The following is a 21,479-nucleotide window of genomic DNA, read 5'->3' as shown; positions in this document are numbered from 1 at the left end:
CATCCCACCCAGGTTGGTGCCCAGAGTTCGAAGGAAGGAGAATTGACTATCAGAGCCCATCTGGGCTGATTCCATTTCAGCCCCAGGCAAAAAAGGGCTGGGGATGTGCCTGGGTAGGGTAGGGTAGGGGTGCAGAAAGGTGTGAGGGAAACAGCCATGTTTTAAACATTTTTACCATCTGTTTCCTGGGCGGGGAGTTGGGGAAGAAACCTCTCAGTGCATCCTGCCCCCACTACCACCAGAAATTGCAGAATTGAAAGTGACATCCTAGCTAGCTGGAGCACATTCGGTAAACAGACAAGAGCTCCTGTGAGGCCCACAGCCTGGATCTTAGTGGGGGGGCACTCATTCATTTATTCATCCACTTGATGAATGGGAGCCAGGAATTAGGAAGCATGCTAAGTAGATAAAACAGACCCTGTCTGGGTCTTCTGGAGCTTGCTATCTATTTAGGGAGACAAATACACTTACCAAAAATCAAAAACCAAAAATCAAAAAACAAAACAACAACAACAACAACAAAAAACCCCTGAAAGACAGTAGGTGGGAAGGCCTGATTTAGAAGGAAACCAAGGCACACTTCTCTGAAGATATGATTATTGAGGCTAAGACAAGACTTTTCTTGAGGGTACTTTGCTGGAACAGCCCCTCCCTCCCAGGCCCTGGTGGCCTCAACTCAGCTCCCTTTTTTTAGGATAGTGAAAACCTTCAGCCTCTCCGACCTCAGCTCACACTGGGGCAGAACCTACTGCAAAGACAGAAGCAGCTGGTCAGGGAGGGAGAGTGGGGTACTGAACAGGATGGGTCCCCAGTGCCTCAGCTCCTAGTCCCTGAGGCGGCTGTGGTAGCAGAACCAGCCTCTCTGAGCCTAGTCCCAGCCGACTTCGTGGTTATTGAGATCCTCACATGTTGACAACCACCAACGTGCTTACCGTGTGTTGGTTGAGGGCTTGTGGTTACCGAGAGATGAGAATCTCTCTCTCTTCATTTCTCAGTATCTTCAAGTCACCTAGAAATGCCCCTGCCTGCAAGTTCTGGGCAAAAGTAAGTTCAGGCAGAAGGCACATGGAGAGATGACAGAAACATACTCAGACACCGGCTTCCTCCTCCTCCGCATCCCTCTCCTTGCAGAAGCTGGGGCATCCCATGGCAGGAGAATTTGCACAAGACTTGGGGGTCACGGACACCGCAGAACTTGAAATCCAAAGATCTCAGTTTGAGTCTTTGCTCAATGGCTGCGTAACTGTGGACAAGTTGCTTAACCTCACTGAGCTTTATCTGTAAACTGAAGCTAGTAATCCCTGCCTTTGATTCAAAATATCAGGCTCCACTGCAGATGGAGTTCTCTGCAGAGCCCCAGACCAAGCACTCAGCTGTTTTCTGCTCTTCTCCTCTTGGATGTCCTCCCACAGGGACCTTAAACCCACCTTGTCCAAAGCTAAATATCATTTCTGCTTCTAACCTGTTTTTTTCACCTGCTTCCTCTATGTCTGGGAAGACCATCACCCACGGTCATCCCAGGCGCCTCCTTTTCTCTCACTGGCCGCCTCCAATCGTTTTCCGAGAGTTCTCAATCATATCTGCTAGATGTTTCCATCGCCTCCTTCCCCATTCCACGGTGAACCCTCCTCATTTCTCACCTAGAGGATTGCAACTGTTTCCAAGCTGGGCCCCCCTCCAGTCTACGCTCCAAACTACAGCCAGGGCAATCTTGCATCGCTGCTCACCATCCTTCAATTTCTGCACACCAGCTCCAGGACAGAGCCAAAACTCCTTAACATGACTCAAGGCCCACTGTGACCTGCTCCTGCTGGCCCCTCTCTTACCACTACCTTGAGAGCATACTTTGCTAGTAAAGTGCCAAGAATGGGTCATGCATGTCACCTGATTCCTTTTGCCTTGAACACTTCCCCTCCTTTGCTCAGGTTAACTCTTAACCAGTCTTCTAGACTCCGCTCCTCCAGGAAACCTCTCCCGACATCCCCAGGTTAAGGCAGTGATCCCCTCTTTCAGGTTCTCCCAGGACCCAGTGCTTCCTGCATCAGAGAGCTTGCTGTGCAGTCCTGAATTGTCTGTGGCTCCCACTTAGACTTGTGCCTGGTACATAGTAGGTCCTCAATAAATGTTTGTTCAATGAATAAACATGGGAAGGAAGGACTGATTCCACCAAAAGACAGTGAGAAGAGCACTGTGATGTGAGGCAGATTGGGCTCCAGTCCCAGCGGTGCCAGCTTTGTCATCACCTCCTTGTGGACTGTGGGTGGACCAGCCACTTGGCCTGTGGGCCTGCCCAGTTCCTGTCTCCTTGGGTTTGCTAACCCCTCATCTGGAGGGTCTGGATGTCTGTGGCCCTCGACCCACACACACACACACAAACACATGCTTTGGGCAGGAGCATGTGGGACTGGACAGGAGCTCTAGTCCTCCAGGTCCACCACTCCAAAAACAAGAATCAGGAGAGTGGAGAAATGGTTTGTGGGTGCAGGCTACAGGTGACAGCAGTAACAACCATCAGAAGTCCACATCCTGCCAGCTGGTGATGGCAGTAACTGGCACTGTCACCTGCTGATTTTCTCCCTTGCTCTTGATCGTTAGGTCTCTCAGGCTGGGGCTGGGGGAATTCCAGATTCTCGACCCCGCACCACGGAGACCTCCTTCCCTCCCACAAGGCTGGTCAGCAGGGGCTGGGGGGGGGGTAGCTGTGGGGCATCACTGGAGGGAGCAGCTCAGCGCCTCCCTCTCCTGAGGTGTTGGGGAGCAGCTGAGGCCACAGGAACAGAAACACAAGCACGTGCCTCTAAGACAGCGTGTCAGCGGGTCTGGATCTCACCCTACTTCCCCGTCTCAGCTTCCCATTTTCCCGCCTCTACTGATGCGGAGGTGGGCCGGACGAGGGGCTTGGGGCTGAGTGGAGAGCTCAGACGGGCCATGAAGCTCCTGTCAGGCTTGAACGTAATGCATCAGAGAGCCGCAAAACAAAGCACCATTTCTCCTGCTGAGTGAACAATTCAGGCCACAGCTTATTCCTGTGCCCAATCCCTCGCTCTCCCTCCCTGCCGGTGGGCAGCTCCCACACGTCTAGCTGGCAACTGTACGGTGGGAACAAAGAAGCAGGCTCAGGAGGCGGCCACAAAGGACAGGACGGCGGTTTTATATGTGGCAAAATACTTCTCCTAGGGGAGTACAGACGAACAGACGGACAGATGGGGGCACGACACCAGACAGGGAGGGGGAAAGGTTGGGCAGTGGTGTCTTCTAACCAGTAAGTGGAAGCTGCACCCCACTCCCGGGTGGGACAACATTGGCACAGGAGGTGGCGAGACAGGCATGAAGTGCCCATCCCTGAGGCAGGCAGCCGGGCAGGGCCCCGTCCTCGTTGGCACAGTCGGCTCTCTCTGACCCAGCAGGGTGCTGGGGAGGGGGGCAGGGCTGCTGAGCTATGGGGATCCTAGGCAGAGGGACACTCAGGGCAGAGGAGGTATCAAGGCCTCTCCTGGGGGGAGTGGACATGGGTGAAGGACAGGATCACAAGAGGCAAATATAGAGCAGCAGCAGCAGCAGCCAAGCCCCCCAGGGGAGATCCGAGGTCCCAAGGCAACCCCTGGGGTGGTGATTACTTCTGGGGCACCAACCCACAGGGCCTCTCCCCTGGGGCCTGAGTGAGAGTGAAGGAGCAGTTTTTTGGTTTCAAAATGAGACAGACCAGAGTATTCCATGGGCTCCACACCCAGGTGACATGGGGATTCAGGGGGGCTCAGATGCAGAGGAGCCCCCCCTCTTCTGATGGCAGCAGGCAAGGGATGTTGTAGGCAAAGCTCATTCCTGGGGTAGGCAAAGGCTGAGGCATGGAGGTGGTGGGGCAGGTAGCAGCATCTCGGGTTACCCCCTCCTCAGGGTTCTAGGTTCTGGGCGGGCAGAGGGCACTACTGATGCCTGCCAGTTTCCACTCAGACCACTCCCCAAGACAAGCTCCCCATGGGGCTTCCACGCTGTAGCTTTCACTCCCAGACAATGCTGCCAGAAACCTGGGGGGAGGGGTGGGCATGATGAGGGACCCTGGATCTAGGGTTTGGGGAAGAGAGCCATCATGGGAAAGAGTCTGTAGTCTCCCTCTCCAGGAAAAGCCCCCCTACCCTTCCCAAATACTCGAGGTTGGAAAAAGAAAGGGCCATCCCATTTAGGACCCTCATTTAGAGCCCGGAGTAGAAGGAGTTAAGGAAGTGCACCTTTTCTCTGGGTGAGGGGAGAGAGCCCCCTGAGGTGGGGAAGGGGACACTGAAGAAAGGTGGGCATCCCCTTATCCATCCACATAAGTAGATAAAAACCTACAGCTGGGGCTTAAGGGACTCCCAGGAGCCGGGTGGGATGTTACCACTTAAGAAACCCCAAACATTGAGCAAAGGCATCTGAAAGGAGACAGCGCCCCCTGGAGGCAGGATACATCCCCAGTGGTGAGCCCCTCCGTCCTTCCCCTCCCCTCCCCTGGGCTCAGAGCCCTTCCTCCCTCGGTATGGCCCCTGCCTCTCAGCGGATGTATACACCCCGACCCCAGCCCTCCAGCTCATTCTTGTTGCGCCCGAGAACTGGACCCCTGCCCTCCGCGCAGTAGCGGGCCTTATTCCGGCCGCGGTTCCGGTTGTCGGTCAGCTCCTCTTCATAGTCTTCTTCCTCATCCTCCCAGGATCCCTGTCGGGCTGGTGGAGTGCTGCCCCCTGCAGGGTCTCCAAGCCCTGGCCCCTCGGAGGGGTCAGTCTCCATGTCCACACACGAGTCTCCCAGCTCCGTGTAGGCAGAGTTTCGGTTGCCGGAGGTGTCGGCATCAAACGTGTCTTGGCGGGACAGTGCCCGCAGGGTGCCCGCCCGGCCTGGCGGGTGGCTGCTGGAGTAAAGGCCTGGGGGCTGGCCCAGCTCTCCCGGGTACTCGTGCACGCTGGCATGCTCCCCGGTGGCCCGTTCCAGTGACTGGTCCCCGGAAGCAAGGTAGGGTCCCTGGTTAGCAGACAGACGGCACACACCATGCAGATCAGGCAGGGGTGAGAGAAACACAACAAAGCAACGCAGGTTAGTGACGGCACCAAGACACCCAGCCTGGCTTAAGGAGGAGGGTGCTGGCCCCAGGGGATGGGCAGCCAGCAAATGGCTCTAGAGCCCAGCCAGAGGACAGAACTCAAGGCATTTGCTTCTCTATTAGGACAGGGGGAACCCAACTTTCTTAAGGTGTGAGGAGGCGTGAACTCTCCTGGTAACCATGGTACAGAACCCATGGACGATTAATCATAGCTTCAAGACACGTCATTAACGCTGTCTTGGGGAAAATCATCATTAACAGCTCATTAGTATTGCCACTTGTTAGTGGTTGATTGAGTTAGTCATTGCCCCAGTTTCCCAAATATATGAAGGGGGGATTTCAACTCCAGCTCATTAACCCCAGCTCCTTCAGCCCAACCAGACTCTAATCACAGGCTTCGGGAAACCCACACTTCCTCCCACCCATTCCCTAGTCAGGTGACTCTCTCCAAGGTTGATGGGATTCCTCGCTTGCCCCCAGCAAAGACTCAATGCTTCAGCGGGGGAAGGCTGATGGGTCTCTATCCCCCACCAGCAATGATGAGATGGCCCAATGTCCTCAGCACCAAATGCCACATGAAGGTGATCTGATGGTCACAGCCACCATGCATGCTCCTGGGTGGGGCGCAAAGAGGCCTGGGTTCTAGTCCCATCCCCTGCCACTTCAAGTTGTGTGACCTTGAGCAGCTGACTCCCCTCTCAATGACCCAGTTTCTCTGTGGTGGTGTGATGGGGATTAGCCTAGAGCAGCAGTTTCCAAACTATTCCCCAGAGATCTGGGGAGGGTGGACAGGGCACAGAAGTCTTCAGGGGTCGCCATGGAGGGGAAGTGGAGGCCAAGCAGCTAGCTCCCTCCTAGCAGAGCAAGGAGGCTTATCTAATAATACTGAGCTTCCACATAAGATTCAGTGAACAAATGGCCTCTGGTGCCGAAAACACATTTAAAAAGCAATGGTCTAGAATGATTTCATGGGTTTCTTCTGGCTCTAATCTAGAACTCAATACTTAATGGTCTGATCTCAGAGACAGGCAATGTGGCTCCCATGGGAGGAGGTCTAGGCAGGGTGAGGCACTCACCAGAGGGTCTTTCCTGGAATCTGTTTAGAGTGGAAGGTTCTGCATCAACTCATAGAAAATGTTTCATTTGGGGGCCCGTCTGAGAAACCTCGAGGGATTAGGGCTCTGCGAGAGGGGGCAGTCTCTCTGGTTTTAATGACCCTGCTCTGTGGGATTTCCTGAGTCTGAGGGCCCTTGCTCTGATGGGTCTAAAATGCTATGACCTCTGTTGGGTCTAAAATGGGTGTGCACTCCAGCAAATGAATATATAGGTCTTCCTGTTTTCTTTCTAGTCACTTGTCTTATAAGGCCCCTAATTAGGCCTCATATCCAAAGCCACTGAAGTAGCAGATGAAGTCCTATGGGACCAGGCCCAGGGAGGCACCACCAGCCAGCCCCAATCCCATCAAAAACCACAGACACCAGAAGCTGCCACTCACCACATTTTTTACAAAATAAAACTCTTCCCTTCCTTCCCCATGTTCCCTGCACTCCAGTTCCTTCCGAGCCCTGGGCGGGAGGGGAGATGGGTGGGGCACCTACATGGTGTGCTCCTGCTGCTGGGGCACCGCCCTGGCCTTCTGCGAGGCCTCCAGCCCGCCCCAGAAGCTCAGATTTCTCCTGAGTGAGGTGAGCACCTGTACCTGTAGGTTGGAGACAGGGGCAGGGCTGGCAGCCAGGGCTGCAGTAGCCATGGTGCGGTTCAGCAGCGGATTGGGTGGAGTGCTGCTGGGCGGGTGTGTGGCCTTCCAATAGGCTTCCAAGTACTCGGCCAAGTGCTCGCAGGCATCCTCCAATTGGTTCTCATCCAGGATGATGTCAAACATTTCCTGCGGAGGCGGGGTTAAGGGTGGGGCTGGGATGAGCTGGGCGTGACCAAGGGGTGAGGGTGTGGCCTGGGGGCAGTGGGTGGAGTCGAGGGGTTGAAGGACAAAGTTAAAAAGAAACCTCTGTATGTCCAGGAAGAGGAGGGTTCCCAGATATCTAATTTGACAGAACTCCAACTCCTTCATTCTACATATAAGGCAACCAAGGTGTGGAGGGGTGCTTAACTCCCTACAGAGAAGTGGTGCTTCTGGGGCTAGTTCTTTTTCTTTTTTTCCCCTTAATGGAGGCACGGGGGATTGAACCCTGGACCTCCTGCAAGCCAAGCACGTGCTCTATCACTGAGCTATACCCCCCACCCCCTACTTCTGGGGCTTGAACGCAGTCTGTGACTGCCTGTCTCACACTCTTTTCTGCACCTAAGGACGGGGCCCAAGTGTTCCTGGTCACCCTCTCATGAAGGCCAGAGGAAACCAGGAGAACCCAAATGCCCCCCTTTCCCTTCCTCTGGGTCTAAGCACTCACGGGGGGACACTGCGCCAGCTTCTCCGAGGCCGCAATTTGGACATTGAGGTGTTTCGACTGAGACTTCCCTCGAGACTTGATGAGCCTCTGAAGTACCTGGTTTGTAGGGGGAGAGAAGGAGCTAGAGGGACCTCACAATGCACCAAGCCAGAGAGGCAGATGCTGGTTGGAGCCAGAGTGGACAGGCAGTATCAGGGCGGGGGATGTGCCATGACTCTCAGCCCGGCTGCCGCTTCAGAAATGACCTCACCAGCACTGTGTCCATCCTACACGATGCTCAGGCTCTCTCCTGGGTCTCAGGCCAGCCTCTTCTGAAAAGTTCTAGCAGTGGCTGTATGAAGGGCAGTGATTCTCCTTCTCAGCTCCTCTAACCTTCTTTATAGGCTTCATTCTCAGGGCCAACTTCCCCTCCACGTTAACAGCAGCAACCATTCTTTATAGGGACACTCTCTATGTGCTGGCACTATTCTGTGCTTTTTACATGATCAATTCATTTCATCCTGATGATCATCCCGTTACGCAGCCACTATTATTATTCTTACCTCAACCATAACAATAATGATAATGATAGCCAAATATAAAGCCACAGTCTAATCTAAGTGATCAAAGTTAACAACATCAATGACACAACAATCTGACATCCCGTGCTTCCCAATGCAATGCACTCACAAGGACAGACCGCGCTGATGATGTTCCTACCAGACATGCAAAACCTAAATCTAGTCACTGGGAAACATCAAAGCCACACTGAGGAACAATCTGCAAAATAGGTGATCTGTACTCTTCAAAAATGTCTGTGTCATGAAAATCCAAGAAAAGCTGAGGAACAAATTCAGCTTAAAGAATACTAACGAGATACAACTAAAAGACGTGTGATCCTGGACTGAAGGGAAAATTGCTGTAAGGGGCATTACTGGGACAACTGATGAAACTGATGATGGACTGTATTTTAGATAAGATTTCTTGAATTTGACAAAACTGTACTGTGGTTATGTAAGTTAATGTCCTTGTTCTAAAGAAATACATTTGGGAATATTTCGGGATAAAGACATGCAATATCTACAACTTACTCTCCAATGGTTCAGGTATACATACATAAACACACATATACACGTAAAATTTGCGTACATAGAGGTGAAGTTAGTGTGGCAAATGTTCAAAATTAGTGAGTCTGAAAAAAATTAAATTGTACACTGGAAATGGCTGAATTGAATGGTATGTGATTTTTTTTTCAATAAAGCTATTAAAAAACAGTGGTGAATCTGAGTGAAGGGTGTTCAGAGAGTGAGAGTCCTCTGTGCTACTCTTGTACCTCCTCTGTAAATTTGAAATTATTTCAAAATAAACATCTTTGAAAAACAGAACAGATACAGAGCTTAGTAGGTGCCAGGCACTCTGCATGGGTAGTCTGTTTACTTAATCTTCACACCCACCATTTGAGGATCCCTATTTTGCAAATGAGGAAACTGAGGCACAGAGAAAGTCAGGTGACTCGCCAGAGGAGCACAGAGCCGGTAAGTGGCAGCACTGGGACATACACTCAGGCATCTGGCTCCAGAGTCCCCACCCTTAACCTCAGTTAGGGCTCAGGGTAGGAAATGAAAGTGTGTGTTAATTTCTAGCTCAGAAGTGTTTTTGCATTCATTATCTCATTTGATCCTTTCAGCGTCCCCAGGAAGTACTTAAATCCCATCACCCACTTTATGTCCATTAGAAACTTGGGACTCAGAAAGGTTAAGTCACTGGGTGCTCCACTCAGCCAGGGCTAGCCTGCAACAGTCACCACTCTGGTTGCCTTCAGGAATCAGACAGAACTCTAGGCTTTTTACATCAATCCTCCAATCCTCTCGTCCTCCAATCCTCTCAATAATAACATAAGAGAGGGACCATAATCCTCATTTTGTAGGTAAAGAAATTGAGGTTCAAAGGCTAAATAATCTCCCCCCGAAGATCTCAAGCTCAATAAAATACAACAACCAAAAAAACCAACAACAAAATTTAATCAATCAATTAAAAACAAGCCAATCAGGGCTAGGCTTTGAACCCCAGGCTGTCTTCTAACTTCAAATCCTTCACCTAAATTCACCCTCCATGTTTCTCAAACCCCTGATAATGTCTAGGAGGGCAAACTAATGGAGATGCAATATGACAAAGGACAACGGCCTTCTTACCAATTTCATCTTTATCAAGGCCTAAATGAGGGCAGAGCAGCAAAAAGACAGGAAGGACCTCTCAACTGCTAACGAGCTGGGTGACACTGGGACAAAAAGCACAGAATTCTTTCTGTTTTCTGGACTAAGGATGGGAGGTCAACCAAAGTAGAGACAGGGGACAGGCCTGCATGACCCTAATAATAATATTTATAATAGTTAATACATGATGAGATACATTATATGAGACCCTTTGCTAAGTGCTAAGGATTCACATTAGGTTGAAGCTTCACCATATCTATACAATGGAGTTTGACAGGGGAATCAAGGCGGCGGGAGATTAAGTTACACAATTAGTAAGCAGTACCTGGGGTTTAAACTCAGGCAGCCCAACCAGAGCACTCCTGTCCCCATTAGGATAAGACTCTTGCACTCACCTTAGGAGAGGTGATCTTGATGTAAACAATGATGGGGGCTAGTGAGGTCTTGGAGAGCTGGGCTGGGTGGTTGATGGTGTCGGCGTCCAGGGCAACCAACTGAAGGGTCCGGGCTAGCTCAAAGATTCGCTCGATTTCGCTTTGAACCTCAGCTGGGGGAGTGGAATCATGGGGAAGGGAAACGTAAGGGGGGGCTCCCAGGAGGCGGTTGGCAAATATAACACTTCTGGAGATGCCCCTGTCCCTCACACATCTGGCCCCAGCACAGAGGTCAGGGGGTGGGGTTAAGGGGTGGGCTCACCCAGGCTGGAGCGTGTGTTGGAGCGTTCAATGATGATGTGTTTGCTGGGGTTGTTGAGGACTGAGCGCTTAGCCAGGGAAATGTCTGCCGTCACACGAGTGATGGAGATCCTGGAGGATGGGGCAAGGGGAGTCAGGGGTCCGTGTGGGCTAAAATGCCCTGCCGACTCCCCAGGCTCTAGCCTGCCTCTTATCCCTCAGTCCAAGAGTTTCAGGATTGTCATTCAAGCCATTCTGCCCGTCCCTGGCAGCAGAGGACCACGGTGGGGGTGGAGAGCCAGCTCCCAGGATCTTACCTGCCATCAAACCGATGCTTCAAGAAGTCAAATAAAGCTTTCTGCATCATGTCTGTAACCTGAGGTTGGGAGTTGGGGTGGGGGAGAAGTCAGGTGTTTAAAGCCCCTCAGGAAGGGTGGACTACTGGGTATTTGTCCCCTGACCTTCTATTTTCTTCTAAAACCCCTGATAGGAATGGGTCCCTGTTGGGAAGAGGGGGCAGTCCTCCTGAGTCCGAGGGGCCTCCCCTGGGGTTTCTGGTTCCTAAAGTCCTTTTAGGTGGTATCTCTGGGAGGACTTTTCTGGGGAGGAGGTGGGGTAGAGAGGACTAGACCCTTCTGAGTGGGTCTCCCTGTGGGTTGGGCCCCCCTGAGGCAGGTGTTCTCTGAAGGTCTGTGGCCCTCTGGGGAGGAAACCCTGGGAGGGCCCTGCTACGGAATCTCTCTGGGGTCTAAAGACCTTTCTATGGAGTCTCTCTGGAGGTCTGGGCCCCTCTGGGTCCACTCCCCTCTAGGGGCTCCTACCTCATATCCCTTGAGCGACGGTCCCACCAGGATGATGGGCCTCATGGAAGGTACCACGTCATAGGGGGGCACATGCTCTGTCTGGGGGGGAAGCAGGAAGGGGAAACCCCAGAGTGGAGATGGCATTAGCCCCTGTTCCCCCACCTCCAGGCTCCCCCATGCATCCTTTCCACCCCTGGTCCCAAAGCCCGGATGTGGGGATTGGAGTGGGGATGGGGAGGTACGGCGAAGGAGAACCAGGAGGGGTGGGGGACATAGGGGGCAGATATGGGAATGGGTGTTAGAAGGTCCCCTAGCTCATCCCAGGGGGTGGGGAGAGGGACACAGAAAGCTGTGATACTCACCGATTTCTGCTTCTGTTTGGCTGGGTCCAGAATGCCAAGAGGGGGGAGGGGAGGAGAAAGGGGAGGGTACCCAGGCAGGGGCAGAGGGCAAGGGAGGAGCCAGGACAAGAGAGGGAGGAAGAGCGGGCAGACGAGGAGAGATAACAAGGCATGCGTGTTAGTGACAGACAGAGCCAGAGAGAGGGGACGGGACCCCATGCCAAGGGTGAGCCAGAGATGTCCCTGGCTCAGGGCTGGGAGTGGGACTGACAGTGAGTCAGGGAACTTGGAAAAATTCAGATATCCTCTACCCCCTTTCTGGGTCTTGGAAAAGAGCTGGGAAGAGTGACAGCCCCTAATTTGGTGCCCATCTCATGGCCCCAGTGCAGACCAACCAGCCCATTTTAAAGGTTCCCTTAACTGTCCTACTTTGCAGCCAGGAGACCCCCAGGTGCCCACCCTAGCCCCAAGGAGTCCAAAAATGGCAAAGAAGGGTCACCATTCCACTTTCCACTTCACACGTGGGGCAAACATGGACTATCCCACTGGTAGTAAGGGGAAAGGTCAGGTTTCATTTCCACCAGATTCTGCTTTCAGTTGGGGGTGGGGCAGCCTTCCAAGAGAAGGGGCGCTTCAACTGCAGAACCATCCCTTCTGGGGGAGTGGGTTAGGGTGCGGCGACAGATGTGCCCGACCTTGGTGCCACTCGACCCTCCCCTCCTCCTCAGCAGGAAGGCCTGATATGCACAGAATCAGGCTGGTACCACATCTCAATCCATCCCAGCCCTCATCCCCCTGCCAAACAGCTGGGCCCTGACCTCCCCTCTTGCAAGAACCCAGCAAGAATTACCTTCTTGAAGAAGGGGATGCGTTTGCCGTGGGGTGGCGGGGTGGTGACACTGCTAACACTAGTCTTGGCGGAGCCACTCTGCTCACCAAGCTCTGCTTCCTCATCCTCTAACTCTAGGGGGTCTAGTTCAAAGGCTAAGTTAGTCATTTCATTACCTGGACCGGAGAGTCAGGATTGAGGGAGGAAGGAGGCGAGGTGGGGAGGAGTGTGATGGACATGGAGACACAAGTACAGAACGCAGGGATGGGATGGGGAAAAAAGAAAGAAGAAGAGGTGAATGGAACAGGGCTGGGAGAAATGAATGGGGGGGAGGGGTGGGGGAGTCAGGCAGAGAGATGGAGCTACCAAAGAGATGGGAGAGGAGAGACATGAGAGAATGGGAGCTGACAGGCCCAGCTTGTGGCGTGTCCTACTCTTCAGGGAGGGGGTACCACTGGATGTGTTTGGAGGACTCAGGATTGGGGTACCCCTTATTGTGGGGAAGGCAAGGGTCAGGCAGTAGGAAGACCATCCCACCCAGGAGCTCCACCCCACCCCCTGGGGTGGTGGCAGCTCTTACCACTGGCAGGGGGTGTGGGGCGGCGGGTGCCAGTCACCACGTCTCCCAGACTGGAGCTGGAGTTGTCACCTGATTTGCTGTGTGGGCAGAGAGAGAAGCAAATGGAGCCATGAGCAAGGAGGTGGGCGTGAGAGTGGGGGATCGTGTTCCCTCCCAGGCTGCCCGCCCCCTGCTCCCAGATTCTCTATTCCCACCAGTGATGCCACAGGAGACTCTGTGTCCTCAGGGGTATGGGTCAACCCTTGGGGCCTAGTCCTGGCTGGATGGCCTCTCCTGGGGGTGGGAGTGCCCCGCCCCCAGCCAGACACCTGGAGCTGAGGCGGTTCTGGCGCAGCTTCTGTTCCTGCAGGAGGCGCAGGCTGTCCAGTTTGACGGGGCTGGGGATGAAGCCAACCTCACAGCCCTCCTTCACCAACCGTCCGATCCACCAGTCATTATTGTATTTCTGCAAACAGCAACGGCAGTTGCAGGTGGGAGAGACCAAGAGGGAGATTAGCAGAACAAGCCAGCAGCCAGCTCCAGGGGACACCACCCCAGGACTTGCCTACCCTGTTCAGACAGTGGCACCCTCAAAGAGCCCGGCCCTGGCTCCTGCCTCTGAGTACAGCCTCCAATTCTCAGGACTCTCTGGGACCAGCATCCTCTTATGCCATGGACCACCCTGTCCCCAAGCACATCCCTGTTCTGAGAGACCTTCCTCCCACCACGTGCCAGCTCTACCCTGGAAAGGCGGGGAGAGGAGTAAATGCTGACACCTCCATGTGCCTGGCGCACGGCCGCTCCACTGACAGGCTTCATCACCAACCTTCCCAACAACTTGTGACCTAGGCATTACCATCCCATTTTACCAATGAGAAATTCGAAGCTCAGAAAGGTACAAAGATTTGTCACACAGCAGATTTAGCCCAGCTCTGCTTGGCTCAGAATTTCTCCACTAGGGTTCCAGTTGCCCCTCTCGTGGCACCCACTACCCTGCCCTCCCCTCCAGATGCCAAGTGATCTCTCCCCACCTCTTTGATGTGCAGGAAGTCCTTGGGCTCGAAGGTGATGGCCACTCCCTGCACAGGCACCTCATCCCCTGGAGATGGGTTGTAGCCGACATTTGTCCTCACAGCAAATGCCACTGGCTTGGTCTAGGGGAGGTGCCCAGGAAGGATGAAAACCAGAGGGTTAAACCATAATGTGATGTACAACTTCCTGACTGGGGTGGTGATTAGGGAGAGGTTTGTTTTGTAAATTGTTCATTAAAACATATACTCAATAGTTCATGCAGCTTTTCATGTATATATTAAATTTTACAATTAAAAAAAAAAAGAAAGCAAAAAATAGAATTCAGTCCTCCACCCTTAGGATGGAGAGGGCCATCAGGAAATGATAAGTGTTGGTGGTGGGGGAGCCCAGAATGACACCGAGAAGGAATAATAATAATATTAATAAGCAATAGTAACACTACTGATAGTGGCTACTGTTCAGCGTGCCAGGTACTGTTACATGTTTTACAGGCATTATTTCATTTATTCATCACAAAAACCCTATGAAGTTAAGTACAATCACTATCTTCATTTTGATGAATGAGGAGACTAAAGTTCAGGAAGGTTAAGTGACTTGCCTAAGATCACATAGCTAACAAGAGTTAGTCCAGAAAGTCTGACTCCAGAAATAAGTGGAAATTTTTAGCACTTCTCAAGCTCCTATTATATACAGAAACAGTATTAGACACTCACTATACTTTATTAGGAGCAGGTATCATAGCCTACATTTTACAGGTGAAAGATAGAGGCACGTTGAAGCCCAGTGGGACACCGGCTAGGAAGTGGCTAGGCCACGACTTGACCCTGGGTCTGCCCAGGCTGCCTCCAAGGCAAGGGGTGAGGGAAATAATGCCAGTGCCGCCCTGCACATCTGTCTCACCTTGGCTTTCTCGAGCTGGGCTAATGCCTGGCGCTCTGCCTCCTTCCTTAAGGCTTCCCGGTCCTCCTCCAGAGACACATCGGAGTCTGACGGACGGCTGGTGTAGGACTCTGCTGAGCCCTGGAAACAGACAGGGCCAGCTCAGGGCCAATGGTGCCTCTCTAGCTCCTGGACCTCGGAAGTCCCCCATCACGGATGCCCCAAGCCCTGATCAGCCTGGCACAATACCACAAGGGCTAGGAGACAGTGGTATTAAATGGGAAGAGCCAGAGAGCGAAGTCTGCAGGCCCCAGGGAAGAGTGTGGCCCTAGGGAGGGTAAAGCAAGCAAGCAGCAAGCAGGGGGTTGTGGCAGGTCCAAGGACAGCTGCCTGGGGCCCAGGGAGGGGTGGGAACCTGATAGGGGCACAGCTCAGGGGAGGAGTGCCAAGGGACGAGTCTCCAATCCCTGCTCCTCCTTCACTACCCTGCCCCCAGCACCGGCTGAGACAGACTCAGTAGAGGCCCAGTGAGTCCTTCCAGGGACGGTAGCCACCAGCTTAGGCCTGAGCTCTCTGCACTGTTGGCAACGGGCAGACTGCTCGTATGATAGGGCCACACAAAATTTTGCTATCTTCTGCTCAAGGGTGAGGGAAGATAGGCTTTTACCTCCCACGCCAGAAGCAGGGAAGCCCCAACCCTCAGGCTCTCCTAAGATACGACAAAGAACCCACGATCCCTGGGGTGGTGCAGGCAGGAGAGGCAAGTTCAGAGAAGAACATGGGCAAGCCTTTCCCCAGTACCGGGGCTGCCAGCTGCCAGGGTTAAGGCGGGTTCAGAAGTCTCAGTGTGCCAGGAAGCTGCTCTCGATCACACTGACCATCCCCGAGCACAAGGAACTCCCTCAGCAATGCAAGCACATGTGTAAGACACACACAGCCTGTCCAGACCCAAGGCATGAATGAACACGCTTATTCATGGATGTGCCTGGATGTACAGCTTCAAGTATGTTTAGCAAGGTATGTTCTGTGGTGTGTCCTGGTGTGCATGACTGAATGCACACAGGTACACGTGAGTGCATACAGCAGGGTGCCCTCGGTGTCTGTGTCCCTGAGAGCACGTGAGGGCAGGAGTCAGGAGGTGTGGATTTGTGTGACTGTGCAGCGGTTGTGTTATTAACAAAGGGCAGGAGGTGACGTGAAGAAAGAGTAGGACTTCAGAGATGGGGGGGGTCTTTCCTGAGGATGTGAAAGGGTCACTTGGCCAGGAATGCCCACTAGCTTGGTATGGAGGGGATCTGGGAAAGAGAGCAGATGGAGTCCCACCTCTCCAGAGTGCCCTGGTCATCAGCTGGTGCAGGTGCCCACCCCTTTCCCAGCCAAATCATGAAAATGGGAGACTTATGAGGAGAGAGGATGGGGTGGGGTGGGGTCACTAGTAAAAGCTGGAAAAAAGACACAAAGAGTGAAAACCAGTTAATTGACCATTCTCTACCCCTCCTGACAGGAACACGCAGAGTCAGGAAGACAGACACTGGGAGGAGCAGAAAAACAGACCCAGAGATGGAGCGGAAGAGAGGCACTTACTGACCGCAACACACACACACACACACCCCAGAAATGGCGGGAGACAAGGAAACAGTGAGGAGGCAAGGAGGCAGGCTGGAGTGAAGGCCCCCCACCTGCTTTCCTGAGGGGCTGCTCCCACCCCCTCACCCCCGCCCCACCCCCAGCTCACCACTACGAGGGTCCGGTTGGGCGCCTCCATCCCAGCGCCCTCAGTGCCTGGCCCTGCTGGCCTAGGGGGTGGCCCAAATTGCCCGTTCCCCCAGGGGCTCAGGTTACAAGCAGAGTTGCTACATGTGCAAACTGCTAGGGTATATTTAGCTCAGAGATGTGGCAAGGTCTGCCCCCCCACTCCCTGCCACCAACTGGGGGTCAGAGCTGGGAACTGAGAGGAGGAAGGACTGGAGGCTGGGGTCTGCTTCCCTGGGTTGGCAAACACGGAAAGAACGAAGACCTTTTCTGTGAAAAGGGGCTCCACTGAGCACAGTGTCATTCTTCCTAATCCCCAGCCCTGGCCCTACAACACCAGGGATGAGGGAAAGATCAAAGAAAGGACTTCCCGTCTTTTTGTATACTTACAAGGTACTGGGATGAAGGGCCTCTTCCCTGACTCTCTCAAGTCAGGCCTGGGCTCACATGTGCCAAGTGTTGTGCAGACAGAAGAATCATAAACAAGGGCCTCGCTCCAATCTGTAGTGGGTCTGCCCGGCATCACCCTCTCTTTCTTGGCCCTGGGGGCTGACCTCCCTACTATCCTCTGCCCTCATACACTTGCCCATTTTTTCTTCAATGGATTCCTTTCCTCATCTGATCCTAAGCCCCTCTCGCCTTTTTTGGGTACCAGGCTTTGTTGAGATGCTCTGTAGTCATAGCAACCACATGGCTCTCTCACTTCTTCTCCCTGAGCCTGAGATGGCCTGGGGTTGAGTTAGAACAGAATGGTATCTTCCTGAGAACTGAAGATCCCAGAAAACTACTTAGTTACCCACTTTGGTCAGGGGTGCTGGGCTAAAGTCCTCTCTAAAGTCAACTTCCTCCTGTCTCTCCTCCACTTCCCTCAACAATCTTTCTCTCTGCATATTAAGGAATACTCACATCTGGATGTGGAGGGCATTTCCCTGATCCACCCCTAATCAGGACTCCGGGGCCCCAAATGTCCTGGCTCCTCATTTCTTAGAACCTGCCTCTACCCCATGCTGTCACAGATTCTGGGGGAGGACATGGAAGGAGACAGCCGGCAGGGGGAGTGGGTGACAGCCTGAAGCAAGCTAGAAGGAGGCAGGCCAGGCTGTCCCTGAATGAGATGACGCAGGCAGCCAGGCAGCAGGGGCTGGTGCCTGGTGCTGGGGGAGGGGCTGGGCGGGGGCTGAGGGAGTGGGTGCAGCTGACAGTAGATGCAGAGGAGGTCATGGGGTGTAAGGGTGATGGGGTGGTTCCAGGCAAGTGACAAATGACAGGGGGTAGGGCACCTGGAGAAAGCCTCAGACCCAGCTCACCATTCCTGGTCTCCACCAACCAGCCACCTCCCTCCTCTCAGCCCAGCCTCCCCATTACCTGGCGGACAAAGCTGTTGGATGTTGTATCCGAGGATGTGCTCCCATCTGACCTTTTGAACCGCCCTTTCCTCTTGCTGTATTTGCCCTAAAGAAGCCAGGAAGGGACAAGAGTAGAATCAGAAAAGCCCATTCCCAATCCTCATCCCATCAGGCCCAGAACTACAGCCAAGCCTTAGAAATATTCCCTGATCTGAATAGCCCGCCCCTCCATCTTCTTCCTGAGATGGTACAGCCCGAGAGGGAGGGAGGGCCCAGACCACAGCCATGGGGTGGGAGACAGTGCAAGAGAGCCCTAGGAAGCACACACAGAAACCCCCAAAACCAAGCCAGAGAGGTTGGGAGGGGGGAGGTGCTGAGAAGCTGGAGGCTCATTAGGCAGCAAAGCTAATTAAGATGCTGGGCAGGCTGCAGCAGCCTCAGGGGGAAGGGAGAGGCTGCCTGCAGTGCTGGGGGTGAAGAGAGCCCGGGAAAGTCCCCCTTCCTCCCTACCTCAGCTAGAGCAGAGAGGGGCTGAGTGTGCCTGTGGCCCCCAGAGAGAAGAGGAATCGCCAACCCAGGCCCAGCTTGGCTTCCCCAAGCCCAACTCTTGCCCTGTTTTCGCAGAGTAGGGAGGGGAGTTGCAGCTCTCAGCTCTTGGAGACCTAAAACTAGATTCCCAGGGAGCGAGGAGGGGGCATGGAACTGCATTGGGAAAGTAAACATCTAAACCCAACCCTGACTCATGAGGGGCAGATTTAGCCCCCCACCTATCCTGGCAGGACTTTTTCTCAGCCCCCTCCTCACCATCACAGTGATCACACCTCTCCCCAAGGGGGCAAGAGGGATAAAGCCCTCTATACCCCAGCTGCCACTGCCCAAATCCTGTCCCCATCCTTTCCCCATAGTATCCACCAGGCTGCATCCATCTAAATGCCCCCTGACATGAGCCAGGACACAGTCCCTGCAGGTCTTCGGGGAAGCCTGGCTCAGTCCCACTGGCTGGGCTCCTGGCTTGGGAGGAGTGACACGGCCTGACCTCTCAAGCAGCCACACATTCAGGTATTTCCAGGCCTCCTATAAAGGGGGCTGCTTCTTTGCCCTCTCCAACTCACATACACACATTGGCCCCCAGCCAGTCTGGGGAGGGGGAATGATTGAGGGTTCAGGCCCTCCAAGCCCCTGCCCCCAGCCTCCATCCTAGAGTTTCTTTGCCAAAGAAGCCAGATAAGCTACGGCCAGACTAGAGGTTCCTTGGGCCTGAGTACAAGGAGGAGGATGGGTAGGCGGGAGAGAAGGGCACCTGGGAACCCTTTGAGAATCCTCCCTCCTATCACCTTCTCTCAAACTAGACATATAGACATATATCAACCTCTAGGATTGAGGATCCCTCAGTGAGCCCCAGACTCTCTGTCACATCACCACCACCATCCCAGGCTGAGAAAAGGGAGTGGCACCCAGAGGGACAAGGAACAGCTGAAAGGAAGGCCCCAGTCAGCTGCCTCACAGGCTCCAAGGGGCCTGGGGTGGGGAAGGGAGGTATTTTTAGGTCTGATCTGACTCCCCCCACGTGCCCATCAAGCACATTATCATGGTGGTTACAGTTGCTTCAGGCAGGCCACAGTGAGAAAAGAGTTAATTCTATCCTAGACTTGGGGTGTTGCCACATTATAAAAGGACATGTCTCAGAGAAATTCCCTGGCAAGACCACCCCAGACCCTGCTGGTCACTCCATGGGCACCCACCACACTCAAGACTACTCCTTCCTGGGGGTAACCCAGGGGTACAGGAAAAATGTGAGTGGGGGAGGGATGACACAGCCCCCTCCCCCAGGTAACACAGCTTCTTCCCCTCCAGGACAGTGAGTTGGCATTGATCCAACTTTCCAAACTTCGGAGGCGGTTTCCAGGCCTGGGGGATGGGGTGGGGAAGAGAGAACGAACGCGGGTGTTGGGGGAGGGGAGCTGGTCCAATATAGGGGTGGCGCTGAAGTGACTAGGAAGGTGGCCTGGCCCGGAGATGGCCCCTTCCCCAACCCTGACGGCCAGTGTCTGCGGCTCTGAAGGCCCGCTGGCACCGCCCTCTGACCATCGCCTCGGCCATCTCCCAGTGCCACCCCCGCCCCACCCACACCCGCCGGCGCCCCTGAGCGTGCTCTGCGTCGCCCCCTTTGCCTGAGCTTGCTCTCTATCCTACCTCAACCCCCAGTACCCCTTGCCAGCACCCACACTCTCAACCCACTGGAGCCGGTACCCGAGCAGCAGGGACCCTAATGCGAGGGAGACGGGGAGGCGAGGGTGACAGGAGGCCCGACCGCCCCCTCCCCGCTCGGCAAAACCGCAGCACAACTCCTAGCCAAGCGCCCATCAATCATTCACTGGCAGGGATGGGGGGCGCGCAGCCTTTCCCCTTCTGCGCCGGGCAGATAACCCCGGCCCCCCTCAATCGGACCCTACAAGGTCCCCCTCGATCCGATCCCACAAGGTCCGCGGAAGTGGCCCCCTTCCCTCGAGACCGGCCACCATGCCTCACCTGTGGGCTGGGGTCGAAGACCTCCATGGGGATCTCCTGAGAGGATGGGTAAGGGCCCCGGGACATGCTGGTCTTCTGGACCATGGAGAGGAGCGTCCCCTCCGGCCGCTGGCCCGGCCCAGCCGGGCACCCTCAACGCATGAGAGAGGCCGTCGGAACGGAGAGCAGCGCAGCGCGGCCAGCACCGGGTCCAGCCACCTGGCCCGGCCTTCGGTTGCCCTCTTCCTGCCTTCCCTCCCTCCTCCCGCTCTCTCCTCTGCTGCCGCCGCCTCCTCCGCCCCTGAAGGCTCAGCATCTCCCCCCGCCCCCTCCGCTCCCACCCGCCCCTCCCTCCTTCCCTCCCTCCGCCCGCCCCGGCCCCGCCCCTCGCAGCCCCTTCGCCAGCTCCGCACAGACAATGGGAGGGCGGCGGGAGGACGCACACCCCTCCCGGCGAGAGCTGGCCTCAGACTGGCCTAGTGTGAGGATGGCCCACTTTGGGGGGATTAGAAACTGGCCAAGGCCCTGAGAGCGAGGGGTAGGGGGTGCGGTTTACCAGTGGATGCCAAACACCGATGGAACTGAAGCGCAGATTAGCACGGCTGGTACCGCCCCCCTCTTCTGTCCCAAACCGCTCTTCTTAGCCGGTCTCCCCATTCCACCCCAGCTTGGGCCACCGGAACTTCCCGGCCCTGGTGATCCTGGGACCCGGCTTTAACTCTTTTCTTCCCATTGTGGGCCCAGGCCGCCTTGAACCAAACAGAAAGGCTCCTCCCTCGCTGGCCGCCTGGAGGCTGAAGCAGGGGTGGGGAGGGTGTCCAAAGGGAGTCCCAACAGTAACAACAACAAGAAATTCTAGGGACCCAGGAGTCCTGTTGCCCTTGCTAATATCCACCAGACCCCAGACCCTTCCAAAAGGCCAGGAGTGGGCCCGGTTGAGGTCTGTGTTCCTCAGAAAAGAGAGGGAAAAGGAGGAAGAAATGTGGAGCTGAGGCAGGGGAGACTGGCTAAAATCATATCTAATGAACTTTGACATGCATTGTCCCCCTTCATCCTGATGTGGGGACAGACATCCAAGACCTTGACCCCAC

At 54.5% G+C, this 21,479-nt stretch overlaps 1 protein-coding gene across 5 annotated transcripts; it reads right to left on the bottom strand.

Moving 5' to 3' along the window:
• Positions 1-3,130: 3,130 nt before the first annotated feature.
• CACNB1 (calcium voltage-gated channel auxiliary subunit beta 1) lies at positions 3,131-20,694 on the bottom strand. Of its 5 annotated transcripts, none has more exons than XM_010960489.3 (14): positions 20,410-20,694; positions 17,900-17,986; positions 14,804-14,923; positions 13,903-14,025; positions 13,201-13,337; positions 12,893-12,969; positions 11,505-11,524; positions 11,161-11,241; positions 10,657-10,715; positions 10,362-10,471; positions 10,061-10,212; positions 7,474-7,569; positions 6,768-6,953; positions 3,131-4,989 (listed from the first exon to the last, which is right to left on the bottom strand). In XM_010960489.3, the coding sequence occupies exons 1-14, from the start codon at positions 20,491-20,493 to the stop codon at positions 4,525-4,527; spliced, it is 1,797 nt and encodes a 598-aa protein (XP_010958791.2). In that variant the 5' UTR covers positions 20,494-20,694; the 3' UTR covers positions 3,131-4,524. The 5 variants fall into 5 exon arrangements, with proteins under 5 accessions (XP_010958791.2, XP_074199014.1, XP_074199015.1 ...); XM_074342913.1 differs by lacking the exon at positions 11,505-11,524 and adding an exon at positions 12,334-12,488 and having other exon boundaries at positions 20,410-20,692; XM_074342914.1 differs by lacking the exons at positions 11,505-11,524; positions 17,900-17,986; positions 20,410-20,694 and adding exons at positions 12,334-12,488; positions 16,518-16,665.
• Positions 20,695-21,479: the final 785 nt, after the last annotated feature.

The sequence above is a fragment of the Camelus bactrianus genome, chromosome 16 (genome assembly GCF_048773025.1).
Source record: "Camelus bactrianus isolate YW-2024 breed Bactrian camel chromosome 16, ASM4877302v1, whole genome shotgun sequence".
Classification (NCBI taxonomy): Eukaryota; Metazoa; Chordata; class Mammalia; order Artiodactyla; family Camelidae; genus Camelus; species Camelus bactrianus.
The sequence above is the reverse complement of the archived record's forward strand: the minus strand, read 5'-3'. Positions and strand labels throughout refer to the sequence as shown.

Bases quoted from the DNA above. Each gene is read 5' to 3' on its own strand.
- CACNB1 (XM_074342913.1), bottom strand. From the start codon at position 20,493: ATGGTCCAGAAGACCAGCATGTCCCGGGGCCCTTACCCATCCTCTCAG. The intron at 14,026-14,803 runs GTGAGACAGATG...CACCTCCCCTAG, and splicing joins CCCAGCTCGAGAAAGCCAAG to ACCAAGCCAGTGGCATTTGC. The intron at 12,489-12,892 runs GTAAGAGCTGCC...TCTCCGGTCCAG, and splicing joins CCCCACACCCCCTGCCAGTG to GTAATGAAATGACTAACTTA.